The 17262-nt window shown below is 39.5% G+C and overlaps 1 protein-coding gene across 6 annotated transcripts in view; it reads left to right on the top strand.

Annotated features, from left to right (window-relative positions):
• Nucleotides 1-17262, top strand: part of RGL1 (ral guanine nucleotide dissociation stimulator like 1) — a 283782-nt gene that overhangs the window by 143418 nt on the left and 123102 nt on the right. For 4 of the 6 annotated variants that reach the window (XM_032136384.2, XM_058430932.1, XM_058430931.1 and 1 more), the window contains one exon: nucleotides 16780-16890. The exons of 1 other annotated variant lie outside the window; for it this stretch is intronic. In XM_032136384.2, the coding sequence (XP_031992275.1) occupies nucleotides 16780-16890 (111 nt within the window). Of the gene's footprint in view, nucleotides 1-15567; nucleotides 15773-16779; nucleotides 16891-17262 lie in introns of those variants that run through there. One more of the 6 variants, XM_032136386.2, reaches the window with a different exon arrangement.

Below are 17262 nucleotides of genomic sequence, written 5' to 3'. Positions count from 1 at the left end.
GAATATTAGGTTGGTGCCAATGTAACTGTGGTTTTTGCCATTTAAAGTGATAGCAAAAACCGCAATTACATTTGCACCAACCTAATAGTCAGAAGCAGGCTTTTACTTATATTTTTTTGAGACGGAGTCTCACTCTTGCCCAGGCTGGAGTGCAGTGGCACGATCTTGGCTCACTGCAACCTCCACCTCCCGGGTTCAAGCGATTCTCCTGCCTCAGCCTCCCGAGTAGCTGGGATTACAGGCATCTGCCACCGTACCCAGCTAATTTTTTTATTTTTTATTTTTTGGTAGAGGTGGGGTTTCACCATGTTGGTCATAGCTGGTCTCGAACTCCTGACATCAAGTGATGCACCTGCCTCAGCCTCCCAAAGTGTTGGGATTAGAGGCATGAGCCACTGTGCCTGGCCTCCAGGCTTTTTCTATCTTGATGCTCCAACATCCTATGATGATGCTCTCGTTCCCATGGTTCACAGCCATGACACAATCCCGGTAGGTCCACTTTTGTCCTGGAATCCTTGGAACCTACACCCAAAGCCAGTTTAATTTCTTTTGGGTACCTGAACTGATCTGAGGACCTTCTGGACCATGTAAGGCAGCTTGAGTCTGGTATGGATTTATAGAATTAATCAAGTTGAACAATTTCTCACTGCTTGTCTAATCCATGCCTTACCCTCAAGCCTTCTCAAGTGGGAAAGACTAATAACTTAGCCTTAATTGGGTATGTATGACAAGAATGCCAGCTGGTTCTTATGCCAAGGTCAAGCAGCCTTCAACCAGGGTGGTATGGTTTCCTGAGGCACAGGATACAATAAGTTAACAGAAGCGCATTTTAACAAGTTATAAAAGAGAAATTGCTTGGAACAATGTTAACTATATTACCTAGTTAGCTATCAGGAAAACTATATTACTTATTTGGCTGTAAGGTTGCCACAAAATACCATTGCACCATTATTTCTTTACAACGCCTTTCTGTTGGGTTTATGTTATTCTGGAAATAAGTCATTAATTCTTATGATAGAAGTTTGAAATGAGGGCCAGCCCACTCTATCAGTTCTCCTCTCCCACGATATATACACACATAGCACAGATAGCACATATATGTGTACACATACACACACACACACAATCTCTGGAGGGAAGGAGAGAAGAGAGAGGAAAATGGGAGAAGAATCAGGGTAGGGGTGAGAGCTGGGTGCAGCTTTCTAGAGCATTAGCTATTCACTCATCTAGAAGAAGCTGAATAAACAAAAGTAACTACTCCTTCCCTTCCCCCTCCCCAAACTAAACGTTTTCATTCTGTAGACCTCACTTTGTGTCCTAGACAAAACAGGATCAGTGTGGGTCATTATGAGATGATTCTGCCAGTTTAATAGGAAAATAACAAAAAACAAAGATCTGTCTAAATTTGTTCTTGGCAAAGGTAACATATGAGATATTTTCTGATTTTTAAAAAGACGTTATCTAATTGATATACAATCCACAGTTGATTTTCTAAAGTGGTAAAATTCACTTTTCTTTGTGTTTTGATGTGTCTCTGTGTGAGTAGTTATATTTGTAGAATTTTTGTTAATTTTTGTTACAATTATGTTTCCATTGTATATGTTTTTCTTTTCTTTCCACCTTCTCAAAAGTTCTCCCTTAAAGCAGAAACTTTCCGTTCTTGGTTTCATCCAAAAGACAAATATTTCTGGGAAAACACTGTGTTTAAGCTATTCAGCAATTCTAGTGTTATGTAACTGACCACACTAAGACTTCCAATTAACTTCGGTTGTGTTTTATTGAAGAGTGTCATAGAACAGAGTAACTGCTGATAATTTTTTTAAACTTTTGTATGTTTTTAAACAGGGAAAGCTCTCTTAAAATATATGCAGCATCTTTTGGTAAGTGTAGAAGGTAAATCTCCTGTCTGAAGTATTCTTTTTTTTTTTTTTTTTTTTTTGAGACGGAGTCTTGCTCTGTTGCCCAGGCTGGAGTGCAGTGGCACAATCTCGGCTCACTGCAAGCTCCGCCTCCCGGGTTCACGCCATTCTCCTGCCTCAGCCTCTCCTAGTAGCTGGGACTACAGGCGCCCGCCACCACGCCCGGCTAATTTTTTGTATTTTTAGTAGCGACGGGGTTTCACCGTGGTCTCGATCTTCTGACCTCGTGATCCGCCCGCCTCGGCCTCCCAAAGTGCTGGGATTACAAGCGTGAGCCACCGCGCCCGGCCCTGTCTGAAGTATTCTGAAGTCCATTGACTGTATTCCAAGACTGATGCTAATGTGTCTGACATTGAGGCATTAATTTTCATAACTCAAGTTCTTCTTGCTCTTCTTTCCCTCTTGCTCGTTTCCCTGATTATTTTTGTTTTTCCTTCTTCAATGATGGGTGCATCTTGAGACTCTTTTTAGACTGCTTCTCTTCCAAATAAGAATCATGTGAATTCAAGGTTTCAAATAATTTCCCATGTATATGTACGTACTAACTGACAAGTCGCTTTCTTCATTTTTAATCTTTATCTCTCCTTTCTATCACTCTTCAATATATCTAATTTCTTTATCCCCAGAACTGAGCTGATATTTTTTCCAAAAGCCTCATACCTTCCCATTTTCTCTGTATTTTTATGTCCTCACCACAATCCCAGTGGCCTAGTCTTAAAACCTTGCAGTTTTGTGTGGGTTTTTTTGTTTATTTTGCTTTACTCTGTCATTTACTTGCAACATGCTGCCTAATATCAAGTTGTAATGTTTATTTTTCCTAAATATCACTCAGATTCTTTATTTCAAAACCCCGATATTGCCTTACTCAGCCTAGGTGATAATTATTTGGTGTGTACATTGCTGTAATATCCTCTCTTATGTCCTTTTTCCACTCTAAGTGAACCTATGGATAAGTATGAGAATCATCTTGTTCACAGATGAGGATACTCATTTTCACCTCTTTTATTCAACATAGTAGTGGAAGTCCCAGCCAGAACAATCAGGCAAAAGAAAGAAATAAAAGGAACTAAACTGGAAAAGAGGAAGTCAGATTCTCCCTCTTTGCAGACAACATTATCTTATATATACATAAACCTAAAGACTCCACCAAAAAAGAATTCTTAGAACTGATAAGAGAATTCAGTAAAGTTTCAGGATACAAAATCAACATACAAAAATCAGTTGTATCTCTATACGCCAATAATGAACTAGCTGAAAAAGAAATAAAGAAAGCAACCCCATTTATGATAGCTACAAAAAATACCTAGGAATAAATTTACTGAAGGAGGTGAAAGATCTCTGTGATGAAAATTACAAAACACTGATGACAGAAATTGAAGAGAACACAAACAAAGGAAAGACATTCCATGCTCATGTATTGGAAGAATTAATATTGTTAAAATAATAATACTTCCCAAAGCAATTTATAGATTCAATGTAATCCCTACCAAAATACCAATTTTTCTTCCCAGAAATAGAAAAAACAGTCCTAAAATTTGTATGTAACAACAAAAGAGCCAGAATAGCCAAAGCAAAAAGAACAAAGCTGGAGGCCTCACACTACCTGACTTTGAAATATACTACAAAGCTATAGTAACCAAAACAGTATGGTATTGGTTTAAGAACAGATATATACACCAATGGAACAGAATAGAGAAATCAGAAATAAATCCTTGTCCGTACAGCTAACTGGCTTTTGACAAAAGCACAAAGAACATACAATGGGGAAGGGATACTCTCTTCAGTAATGTGCTGTGAAAACTGGATGTTCATATGCAGAAGAATGAAACTAGACCCCATCTCTCACCACGTATAAAAATCAACTTCAAATGGATTAAAGACTTAAACATAATACCTAAGTCTATAAAACTACTAGAAATGCTTTAAGACATTAGTCTCTGGGCAAAGATTTTATGACTAAGACTTCAAAAGCACAGGCAACAGAAACAAAAATAGATAAGTGGGACTATATTAAACTAAAAACCTCTGTACAGCAAAGAAAACAACCCACAGAGTGAAGAGACAACCTGTAGAATATGAGAAAGTATTTGCAAACTATTCATCTGACAAGGGACTAATATCCAGAATATATAAGGAACTCAAACAACTCAATAGGAAAAAACAAAACAAAACAATCCCTTTGAAAAGTGGGCAAAGGTTCTGAACAGACATTTCTCAAAAAAAGACATACAATTCGCCAACAGGTATATGAAAAAAATGCTGAACATCACTAATCATCAGGGAAAGACAAATAAAAAGAATGACTATTATGAAAAAGACAAAAAATAACAAATGCTGGTGAGGATGCAGGGGAAAAGAAACTCTAATACAGTGTAATGGAAGTGTAAATTAATATAACCGTTATGGAAAACAACATGGAGTTTGTAAAAAAAACAACTAAAAAAAGAATTACCATGCGATCCAGCAATGTCACTACTGGGTATTTATCCAAAGGAAAGGAAATCAGTATATCAAAGGAAATTAGTATATCGAAGGGCTACCTGCACCTCCATGTATATTTCAGCACTATACATAATAGCCATGATATAGAATCAACCTAAGTGTACATCAGTGGATGAATGGGTAAAGAAAATCACACACACACACACACACACACATGAATACTATTCAGCCATAAAAAATGAAATTCTGTTATTTGCAGCAATGTGGATGGAACTAGAGGTCAGTATGTTAAGTGAAATGAGCCAGGCACAGAAAGACAAATATTGCATGTTCTCACTCATGTGGGAGCTAAAAAAAAAAAGTTACTCTCATGGAAAAGAATAGAATGATGTTTACCAGAGAGGCTGGAAAAGGTGGAGAGAGGGATGAAGAAGAGGTTGCTTAATAGGTGCAAAGGTACAGTTGGAAGGATTAAGTTCTAGTGTTTGATAACACAGTAGGGTGACTATAGTTAACAGTAATTTATTATATATTTCAAAATAGCTAAAAGATTATTTGAAATGTTCCCAACACAAATAAATGTTAAATGTTTGAAATGATGGATATCCTAATTACCCTGATTTGCTCACTGCACATTGTATGCATGTATCAAACTATCACATGTACCTCATAAATATGTGTCAATAAAAAAGTCTTCTTGTTCACGCTGTTCATTTATCTTTTAAGAAAAATTTTTTAAAAATCTGCCAACTGGCTACTTTATTCCCACCTCATTTACCTGAACTATATGGTCCACTTCTCCAAACAAATATCATCTCTTTCCATCTCCTTTCAACATGCCATTTGGAAGACTCCTCTTTCTTCCTCCTCAAACATATTTCTCTATTTCTTCAAAGGTAGTGGTTAACACAGCCTTAATAAAAGCTGAGATTACCTGGTCCTTTAAGAGCGAGCACCACCTGACTCATTTTCTCAGTGTCTCAGGGCTACATTGTTAGTCTGCCCTGCTCTCTTAATCTGTACTTGCTGATGTGTGGCTTTGTAACATCATGCAGTCATTTTCTTTATGCCTTTTCTCTGCTTTTAGAGTACAAACAACTTTAAGGTAGAGACAATATCTAAGATTTATTTATATCATTCAACTATAATTACTAAGTATTTGCTGATTTTGTTTTTTTGAGACAGGGTCTTGCTGCATTGCCCAGGCTGGTGTTGAATTCCTGGGCTCAAGTGATCCTCCTGCCTCAGCCTCCGTAAGTGCTGGGATTAGAGGCATGAGCCACCACGTCCAGCCACACTTACTGAGTTTATAGCATGGTATCTATCTATATCAAATTATTTATTGAGCATCTGCTATGTGCTAGGCATAGTGTGAGGTGCTAGAAATACAGTGATGAGAAAAAACTGACATTACCCATGCTTTGATAGAGTTAACAGTCTAATGGGAGAAACAGACATTTATCAAATAATCATACAATTAAGTGTAAAATTACAACTGTGATAGAGCTACAAAGAGAGGAATATGGTACCATGAGAGCACATAATAGGGATATTTAACTGAGGTGGGAGAGGAGAACAGGGAAGGATGTCCCAAAGATGGAGAACCACATGAGCAAAGGCTGTGTGAAGGGAGGGAGCCAGATATGTTCAAGACATTGAAAGAAGACTGGGGTGGCTGGAGCCCAGAGAGCATAGGTAGATTAGTGGAAGGAAGCCGAAGAGGTAGGCAGGGGCTAACCTGGGCAAGGCCCTATGGCATATGAAAAGGCTTTACGTTTTTATACTCAGCAATGAGGAGCCACTGGAGGGATTTAAGAACAGGAAAGGATAGTATGGGGTTTTGAAAAGATCACTGTGGTCACTGTGTGGAGGATAAATTAAAGTGGGCAAGAAAATCAAGCATGGTGCTTTTCTATGTTGTGTAGCGACTCAGTAAATGTTGCTCATTGACTGAACAGTTTGTGGGGCTTGTAGTTCTTGCTGTAATCTCTATATCATGACGTTTGGCTTCAAGCTAAAAAATCTTGAGCTACTCAAAATATGGGTCTAATTTTTAACATAGTCTCCTAAGCATTTGCAATTCATTGACCTAACATGTAGTAGTAACAGATAATAACAATGATGATGATAGACAACATTATCTAGTATCTAGAGTTTAGTATCTAGCGGCTAGATAATAGAAAACCTTATGTATGCTGCTGGGCACTGTGCTAAAGGCATAATGTGAATTATCTCAATTAATTCCTACTATAAGCCAATGAGGAAGGTGTTTGTATTCCAATTTTTTTTTTTTTTTTGAGATGGAGTCTTGCTCTGTCACCAGGCTGGAGTGCAGTGGCGTGATCTCGGCTCACTGCAACCTCTGCCTCCTGGGTTCAAGCAATTCTCCTGCCTCAGCTTCCCGAGTAGCTGGGACTACAGGTGCATGCCACCACACCCAGCTAATTTTTGTATTTTTAGTAGAGACAGGTTTTCATCATGTTGGCCAGGATGGTCTGGATCTTTTGACCTTGTGATCCACCTGCCTCGGCCTCCCAAAGTGTGGGGATTACAGGCATGAGCCTCTGTGCCCGGCCTGTATCCCTATTTTCTTAGAAATACGTTGTGCACATGTACCCTAGAACTTAAAATATAATTAAAAAAAGAAGAAATAGGCTTACAGGTGTTAAAGACCTTGCCTCAGAGAGAAGTGGCCGGTCTAGGACCCAAATCTAGTTGTCTCTAACTGCAGAGCCTTCACTCTTAGCTACTTTGTTATAGAAGTTCTAGTTTATCTTGGTTTTCAGTACCATTTCAATACCACTATTATGAAAAAGGAGATCCCTTCAGTCCCACAAAAAGATATGATTTGGCTAATTGCCCAGTAACTCCTTCCTCAATCTTGGTCAAAGCCTCCATGGCATCAGCTCACCCAGCTCCCATTCTGCAGATGTTTTATTACATGTCACACAACCTGGCATTATTTCTGAGTTGATGGTTGTATGTTTTGATCTTTTCAACCATGTGAATAAATTTCTGGCTGGCTGTCCTTTTTTCTTTTACAGAAATATATAATTAGATGAGGTAATAATGCTCATTAGCCCAAGTTACAAATAGTATTTCAGTATCCAACTTCCTCCTTAGGAGAGCATCATCACTGATTAAGAATAATTGCCAACAATTGGCCGGGCGTGGTGGCTCACACATGTAATCCTGGCACTTTGGGAGGCCAAGGTGGGTGGATCACAAGGTCAAAAGATCCAGACCATCTTGGCCAACATGGTGAAAACCTGTGTCTACTAAAAATACAAAAATTAGCTGGGTGTGGTGGCATGCACCTGTAGTCCCAGCTACTCGGGAAGCTGAGGCAGGAGAATTGCTTGAACCCAGGAGGCGGAGGTTGCAGTGAGCTAGGATGGCGCCACAGCATCCTGGGTGAGACAGCAAGACTCTGTCTCAAAAAAAAAAAATTATTGCCAACAATTGGTGAACTATTAGTTGAAAAATGTTTACCATCATGGCCCGAGGAGCTCTCTGCCTTTGGCCTGCCATCTGTTAAGTGCTCTTTGCTTGTTTCTTCTGTCTTCATTTTCTATACCCTAGGGCAGCCTCTTCTTTAGTTGTAATACGTCTGCCTAAAGTGGGCTTGTAATTTGCTTGCCTAAATATAAAAACGTAATAACAGAGCATTGAGAATTTTTCACTCATACCTTGTAGTATTTCTGTGATAACTAATAAAATAAGCTTGGTCCCTCAGAAAATGGAAGCAACGGCTTAATGGTTAAGGAGTTTTCATAGGACTGGTCATCTTTAACCAAACATGACTGGCTCTTTACCCTTTGCAAAGGAAGGTTGAAAGTTAAGCAAAAAGCAGGTGAAACCACAGTTATCACAGCTAGGAACAACCATAGCAGAATGCCCAACTGATAGTGGAAAGCTGAAGATGGAAAGTTGATTGGTAAGCAATGCAGGCTGCAAACCTAAAGAATAGGGAGAAGCATTTCATAGGGATATTGAAGAAATAAATAGCTTTCATATTGTTGGAGGAAGGAATCAAGAAGTACCAGATTTATTTGCTTATGTCCTCCAAAAGTCTTTATGGATCTATAATCTTTATTATAGTTTATGAGTAAATTATTGCAAAAGGGCAATTATCAGTTTTATTTAAAAGTCCACTACCAGTGAGTGGGAGAAGTTTCACATTAGTCTGCTTAGGTAGTGGTTATAGGTAAGTAGAGGCAATTTGTGCCCAGTAGTACTAAGGTGTGGAATGGAAATCCTGCCGTCATTTATTTTTCTTCGCATGGTTATTATTATTATTATTGTTGCCCTCTCAGGACTGCTTTCTTCTAAACTTTTGACTGGGCATAGGACATTATAGTGCAGCATTCAGTTTGAGGATGACAAAGCCAAGGCCTTCTCATTTCTTACCATTTTATGTTGATATTGCCATCTTCAAGGCAAGTTTTTTTAAAAAACAACTTTATTGAGGTATGACGAAGATGCAGAATGCTGTACGTATCTAATGTATACAACTTGATGAGTTTGGGGATAAGTATATTCCCATGAAACCATCATCTCAATGCCACAGATATATCATCACCTCCCAAAGCTTCCTCCTTCCTCCTTTATTATTATTATTATTATATTCTTATTATTTTGTGTGTGTATGTGAAGAACACTTAAGATCTACCCTCTCAGAAAATTTTAAGTATATAATAGAGTATTGGTAGCTTTTAGGCACTGTGTTATAGACCTGTAGCAGATCCCTAGAAGGTATTCATCTTGTATAATTGAAACTTGGCACCCTTTGACCATCACCACCACATTTCTCCCACCCCCTCACCCTGCCAATCACCATGCTACTCTGCTTCTATGAGTTCGACTAGTTTAGATTCCACATGTGAGACCATACAGTATTTGCCTTTCTGTGTTTGGTTTATTTCACTTAGTATGTATTTCAGGTCCATTTATGTAGCCACAGATGGCAGGATTTCCTTTTTTTTTTTTTTTGATGGAGTCTTGCTCTGTCGCCCAGGCTGGAGTGCAGTGGCACCATCTCAGCTCACTGCAAGCTCCGCCTCCCGGGTTAGCCATTCTTCTGCCTCAGCCTCCCAAGTAGCTGGGATCACAGGCGCCCACCACCATGCCTGGCTAATTTTTTGTATTTTTAGTAGAGGCAGGGTTTCACCGTGTTAGCCAGGATGGTCTCGATCTCTCAACCTCGTGATCTGCCTGCCTCGGCCTCCCAGAGTGCTGGGATTACAGGCGTGAGCCACCATGCCTGGCCTCCTTTTTTTAAGGTTGAATAATAATTGTATCTGCAATATTTTGACTATTGTGAATAATGCTGCAATTAATATGGGAGTGCAGGTATCTCTTTGAGATACTGATTTAAATTCTTTTGGATAAATACCCAGAACTAGGATTGCTGGATCATATGGTAGTTCTATTTTTAATTTTTTAGGAATCACCATACTGTTTTCCATAGTGGCTGTACCAATTTACTTTCCCAACAATAGCGTATCAGGGTTCCTTTGTGTCTGTATCCTCACTTATTTGTTTTTTGATAATGGCCATCCCCACAGGTATGAGGTGACATGTCATTCTGGTTTTGTTGCATTTTCCTGATGATTAGTGATATTAAGCATCTTTTCATACACTTGTTGGCCATTTGTCAGTCTTCTTTGGAAAATTGCCTGTTCAAGTCCCCTGTCTCATTTTTAAAATCAGGTTGGTTAGTTTGCAGTTGAGTTGTATGCGTTCCTTATATATTTTGGATATTAACTGCTTATCAGATACATGGTTTGTAAGACAAGTTTTTATTACATACTTAGTTCGAAGTACAGTGTCCATTATACTTTCACTGTCCTTACTTTTCTGTTATGCAATATAGTATCTTACCCAGGCAAAAGTATAAAGAACACTCAGGTTACAAACCAAAAGCAGTGCAGTAAACAAATACAAAATTACATTAGAGGAAAATGGTGTGAGAGTACAGAGAGGAGATACATTTTTATTCAATGCCTCGTATGTTCCAAGTACTCTATCAGATACTTTATATAGTATGTCTCATTTAATCCTCATGATAAGCATGACAAGAGACAAATGAGGAAAATAAGGCCGTGAGAAGTGAGGGTCAGACTCTTGGTTGGCAAGTCATCTAGAGCTGGAATTTAAACTCATATGCCAAATGTCCCATCATTTACCCAGACACATAAATATCGCTCCATATCATCCTACATAAGTACATTCTGTCATAATTTTTGTATTTTTTACTTCTTCTTGCAGCCAGAGAGGTAGAATAAAATGTAGAAAAATGTGGTGTCATAGAGACCAATGAATACATAAATAAATGAATGAATGGGGTATATATATTGTATACTTCCGTTTCTAGACAGACTCTATTAAAGAATCAGCACACCAGCTGCTTGCATTTGCTCTTTATTTATTGGCTGTGGTAAAACTGTAAAGCAAGAAAAATTTTTTTTTCTCCCCAGTTTGGTGCTCTTCCATACCTCTTTCCTCTTATATGCTAGAACTTTTCTGTTGTTACTGTCAGTGTACACCAAATATGGCAACACAAAACTATTCCTAGAACATACTAATGCTTAAATATAGATTGTCCCCTCCTTAACAGATTTTTGTGTGTACAGTACATTATTGTTAACTATAAGCACAATGTACAGATCTCTAGAACTCATTCATCTTGCATAACTGCAACTCTGTACACACTGAACAGGAATTCCCCATTTCCCCCTCTCTCCAGCCCCAGGCAATCACCATTCTACTTTCTGCTTCTAAGAGTTTGGCTATTTTAGATACCTCATATAAGTGGGATCATGTAGTATTTGTCCTTCTGTAAGTGGCTTAGTTCACTTAGAGTAATGTCCTCAAGGTTCATCAATGTTGTTGCATATGACAGGATTTTCTTTCTTTTTAATATACTTAATAATACCACATTTTCTTTATCCATTCATCTGTTGATGGACATTTAGGTCACTTCCACATCTTGGCTATTGTGAATAATGCTGCAATAAACATGGAAGTGCAAGTATCGCTTTCAGATCTTGATTTATTTTGGGTAAATGCCCAGAATTGAGATTGCTAGACTATATGGTAGTTCTCTTTAATTTTTTGAGGAACCTCCATACTGTTTTCCATAGTGGTTGCACCATTTTACATTCCTACTAACAGTGTACAAGGGTTCCAATTTCTCCCCATTCTCACCAACACTTGTTATTTTGTGTGTGTGTGTGTGTGTGTGTGTGTGTGTGTGTGTTTAATAATGGCCACCTTAACAGGTTTGAGGTTACATCTCATTACGGTTTTGGTTTGCATTTTCCTGATGATTAGTGATGCTGAGGACTTTCTCATATATGTGTTGGTCGTTTCTATGTCTTCTTTGGAAAAATATCTATTCAGGTGTTTTGCCCATTTTTAAATTGGGTTTTTTTTTTTCTATTCAGTTGTAGAAGCTCTTAAAATATTGTGGGTATTAACCCCTTATTAGATACATGATTTGCAAATATTTTCTCCCATTCCATAGGTCATTTATTCACTCTATTGATTGTTTCATTTGCTGCACAGAAGCTTTTTAGTTTGATGTATTTCCACTTCTCTAATTTTAATTTTCTTGCCTGTGCTTTTGGTGTGATATCCAAGAAATCATTGCCAAGGCCAATATAATGAAGCTTTCCCCCTATATTTTTATCTAAGTCCTTTGTGTTGCTATAAAGGAATACCTGAGAGCAGATAATTTATAAAGAAAAGAAGTTTATTTGGCTCATGGTTCTGCAAGCTGTACACAAGAAGCATGGCGCCAACATCTGCATCTGGTGAGGGCCTCAAGCTGCTTTAGTTCATGGCAGAAGGGGAAGGTGAGCCAGCATATGCAGAGATCACGTGGTGAGAGAGGAGGCAAGAGAGAGCTGGGGGCCATACTCCTTGTAACAATCAGCTCTCACTGGAACTAATATAGTGAGAACTCACATAATACCTTGAGGATGGCACCAAGCCATTAATGGGGGATTTGCCTCCGTGATCCAGACACCTCCCATTAGGCCCCACCTCCAACACTGGGGATTAAATTTCAACATAAGATTATGAGGGGTCAAACAAACCAAACTATAGCAATTTTCTTTAAGGAGTTTTATAGTTTCAGGTCTTATGTTTAAGTCTGCAATCCATTTTGAATTGATTTTTGTGTATGGTGTAAAATAAATGTCCAATTTCATTCTTTTGCATGTGATCTAGTTTTTGTACAAATGTTTTCCCAGCACCATTTGTTCAAGAGATTATCTTTTCCTTGTTGTGTATTCTTGGCATCCTGATTGAAGATCAGTTGACCACATATGCTTGGGTTTATTTCTGGGCTTTCTGTTCTGTTCCATTGATCTGTATGTCTGTCTTTATGCCAGTACCATAAAGTTTTGATTACTGTGGCTTTGTAATATGTTTTCAAATCAGGAAGCATGAGATCTCCAGCTTTACTCTTCTTTTTCAAGATTGCTTTGATTATTCAGGATCCTTCATAGTTCCATGTGAATTTTAAGGTTATTTTGGCTATTTCTGTTAAAAATACACTTGGGATTTTGGAAGGGATTGCATTGAATATGCAGAAAGTTTTGGGTAATATGGACATTTTAACATATGAAGTCTTTCAACCCATAAACACGGGATGTCTTTCTATTTAGGTGTATCAGCAAAAAAACAAAAAACCCTATAAACTCATAAACAAATTCAGTCAATTGCAAAATAAAGAATTAATGTGTTTCTATATACTAACAACAAACAATCTAAAAGTGAAATTTACAAAGCAATCCCATTTACAATAGTATCAGAATAAAGTACCTTGGAATAAACTGAACCAAAGAGATGCAAGTCTTGCTCTCTAAAAACTACAAAACATTCCTGATCTTTTAACAAAACTTAACCTATCCTCTCAGGACTCTGTTAGGACACGGGAAGGCTAATGTGGTAAATAAACACCAACTGAGTTATAAATGGCTTACTGGTTTGTCTTCCCACATATTGACCAGGAGTACTTTAACCCAAAGGTACAGGTAATAAGGTAATATGGACTGAACTGCCTACTGATGAAATATTTTTAAATGAATATTAAAAAATTTGTAAACTGCAACACACAATTGTTCTATCTAGCATAAAGTCTGCCTCTTTTTTTGCAGAACAGCATTTGTACAAAATTACATACATTGTGAGGTGTAAATACAAATAGTTATTCTTGGAAAACCTCTCTGAAATTTTAAAGTAATTCCATGAGAAGACATCATTTCAGATTTCCTGGTGTTGCATACATAACACACTTTTCAGTGAGTCTGGATAAATATGGCTTGGGAGGAAGTACAATAAGGAGGCAGTGGAATTTTTTCGGATCACTTACCATGTGCTTGATGATTTGCATGCATTATTTCATTTGATCCTCTTTCAAACTCTTTCAGGTAGATGTTTGTCCCATTTTGCAGATGAGGAAATTAAGGCTCAGGGTAGTAGCATTCAGGTTCACTCACTGCAAGGCTGGATGTGAAGCTGTATCCACTTGGCTTGAAGCTAGTTCTTTTCCCTTTACACACTAGGTGGCCAGCCAGGGAATTGGAGTACAGAGAAAGGTGAGTAGATCTGAAACCTGAGTGGGGTCTTGTGAATTTAAGCTGCCCTGTCCGGGAAGATTTCCTGGGAGAGTGAGGTTGAAGAAACTGCTTAATATCTCTGAAATGGAAACATTTCAGTTACTGCCAAATGTGTAGCCAAAAATCAGGTTAAAGTAGTGGTGAAGTTAATCTTACAGGTTAACTGTCCTCAGTTGCATTTTGTGGTCTCCAAGATCACCTAACAGGTCCTCTAGAGGTGGGCCTGGGTTCCTGAGGATGGCTTAACAAGCAGGGAGGTAGGGCCTTCACATGATTTTCCTGTGGTTCCCAGCAACATTCTGCCCTGATCATCGTAGAAGGATTTAGTCTATGTATTTTTTTGTTTGTTTGTTTTTTAAATTATAGAACAACCACTTCAGCTTGCTAAAAAGGCATCTCCTCTCTATACAGTCACTGTGCCCTTAGATTCTGGTTGTATGGGGGAAACCTGGTTGAATGACTTGTAGATGTTCTCAAGTGTCCACAGATCCTTTTGTTTTTCCTTAATGTGCCCTTGCTGTCATTTATTCTGCTCTCCTGGGAACACCGGTACACTTGATTTTCTAAATTGTCAGCTCATGACATATTTACTATTAACCAAACCCAGGCTTATGTCATAGTATGGCGATTAGTGGGAGACCTATTTTTTTTTATTTGAAGGTGGTTAAATTCATTTAGGGTGAATAGTATGAAAGACATGAGCCCTAAAGGTATTTGCAATTTGCATGGAATTCTGGCAGGTGTCAAGTTTGACTGCATTATCTGGTATCTCTTGCTGTTGACTTGTTAAAACTGGATCTAAAAAAAGTAATAATCTTTTATCCCTATAGCAGATCTTTCCATTATGATAAAACTCCTGCTGGTAGTCATCTGATGAAGAACTTTTCCCTGTGGCTATGATCCTACTGTGTCCCTATACAGTACAGGCAACTCAACCCATGGTGGCTACTCACAAAGACTCACAGAACCTCCAGGACACTGTCAGTCCCAGCAAAACCTTACCCTGCTTTGTTCCCTTCCCACCCCCAATGGCCAGTTACTGGGTAATTGAGCCTTATCACAATGGGTGGTGAAAAGCCCAGCGCGATTTCCTGTTGGCAGTGTGCTGATGCAGGAGAGGGTATAGCCCCTGGGCACGGTTTTGGAATACCCGGGTGTCCTCTGACCTTATCCTCTGTCCTAATGAAAAACTTCCTGGCTTCTAGTATTGCGGCTTTCACTGGGGTCATTCTGACTTAATTATTCTAAAATCAAAATAGATAATAGGCAGATAATGGAAGTTTTTCGGACTTTCTCCTTCCATTGTTTTAGCGAAGGAAGAAGACACACACAAATTCTCCATCCCACACTCAGTTCTATTTTGGCACCTGGTTACCGTCAGGAAAACCTGATAAACTTGAAAGTGTTGTTTCCCAATCACCTTCAGAACTGGAGAAACGCTTTCATGCTGACTTTATCCATGGGACTGAAGCAAGGGAGAGTGTGCTCACAAGCACAAACAGGAAAGCCTTACATCACGGAGTGGCGTGGGGAGGAGTCTGCTCCTCGCTTGCTCGCTCGCTCGCCGCGTTCCCTTTGTGGCCCGAGTCGCGCGCACTGGCGGCGGCGGGGGCAGCGCGGCGCGTGTCTGTGCGCGGCGGCCGCTCGGGACCGGGACCCGGGCGAGGCGCCGCGGGGCTGAGCCCAGCAGACACTGCGTTGGCCTCCGAGCAGGGCGCATCATGCAGCGTTCGCGCACCGGAGAGAAAACTGAGAATGAAATTGCTTTGGCAAGCTAAAATGGTAACGAGAGCTCTCTGCCTTCTCCCGAGGCTTCTCTGGTGGGGAATCTTCTCCCGCTTTCGCTGGGCGTGTTTTGGACTCCCTCGGAGTGAACAGAGCAATCCGATTCCATACTTGTGAGCTAAAGCTCTCTCACTCCGCTTTGTATTCCTCTCTCTTTGCGTGTCTTCTCCCTTTCAACCATACCTACTTTCTCAGCAATTGCCTGTGGTGTGTCTGGGGCAGATGCATGTTAGGAGGGGAGAACTTTAAAGGAAAAAGAACTGTTAGTGTGGGTGAACCGCGGAGCGCTTCTGCGTCCCAGCGGCTCTTTAACACAAACCTCAGGTTTAGCTGGGGACATGGAAATCCAGGGGGTCGCTGCACAGATTTTAGTAGAAGCTGCCTGATGATGTGTTGCTTTTTCTGCACTTGCCAGATTATTTTACGGAAATAAAAACTTTCCACCCCCGCTAAGTTTGTGGGCTCCAAAACAATGAGGAGAAAAGACAAGCAAACCACTTCACTTCCAAAGGAGCGAGGACTCGGCGTTTTAAACACTTGTTTGTGTCTGAGTTTCAAATCTGGTTTCTTCAATGACCGAGCCACTTTAAAAAGTACAAACTTATTCTTTTCTTTTTCTCTGTTTCTTTCTTTCTTTTTTTACAAAGAATTATTTTTCCTTTCACTTAAGGGGGACAAGTTAATCAGGACTAAACTAGTTTCTTTATAAAGAAAAAGAAAGACTTCAAAACAAACTATTTAAGGTATGTGAGCAAGTCTAGGAGAAATAACTAAATGGAAAAGTCCGGGGATCCTGATACCACAGGAAGGGGCTGCAAGCCAAGAAAATCTCAGCATTCCCTCTATCAAAATGTGTCTTGTGTTGCTCGGATTGTAATATTTATTTTGAACAGCCCATCTTGTGCCCTGAGTGCTGTTGTAAGCAGCAAGGCAGCTGGGATAGATTGTGGTTAGCAGAGAGGAAAAAATACTCTTTTTCTTTCTCTTTATCCCGTCCCTGGCAGAGCTCGATTCAGGACTGGGGTGAAGAGGTAGAGGAAGGAGCTGTTTACCATGTCACCCTCAAAAGAGTCCAGATTCAACAGGCTGCCAATAAAGGAGCAAGATGGCTAGGGGTGAGTAAAGCTGGCGAGATGGTGAACTTTGGAATTTCAGTGTCTGTGAATATCATTATTATTTAACAGAGGCAGGCTTTTTCTTTTTTTTCCTCTTTTCGCTTTAAAAAGGAAAATGGTAATGACCAAGTGTTTGCACTAGCTGAACAGGTCTCTTTTTGTATTTAATGTTTTCAAAAGCATCTTCCCTAGGTTTGTCAATAATTCAGAACCTCTTAGAAACATCTTGAGGTCTTTGGCAAATAGACTGGGGGTGGAGTGGCAGAAAATGACACACAGAATACAGGCCCAGAGAGCAGCACTCTCTTAGACAAGAGCCGTAAGCAGCTTTGCCCAGAAGCCACCCTTGTCTCTCTCTTCCCACCACCCCCG

Source organism: Hylobates moloch, unplaced genomic scaffold (assembly GCF_009828535.3).
Source record: "Hylobates moloch isolate HMO894 unplaced genomic scaffold, HMol_V3 SCAFFOLD_18, whole genome shotgun sequence".
NCBI classification, from domain to species: Eukaryota; Metazoa; Chordata; class Mammalia; order Primates; family Hylobatidae; genus Hylobates; species Hylobates moloch.
This window is presented reverse-complemented; position numbering and strand designations above follow the sequence as displayed.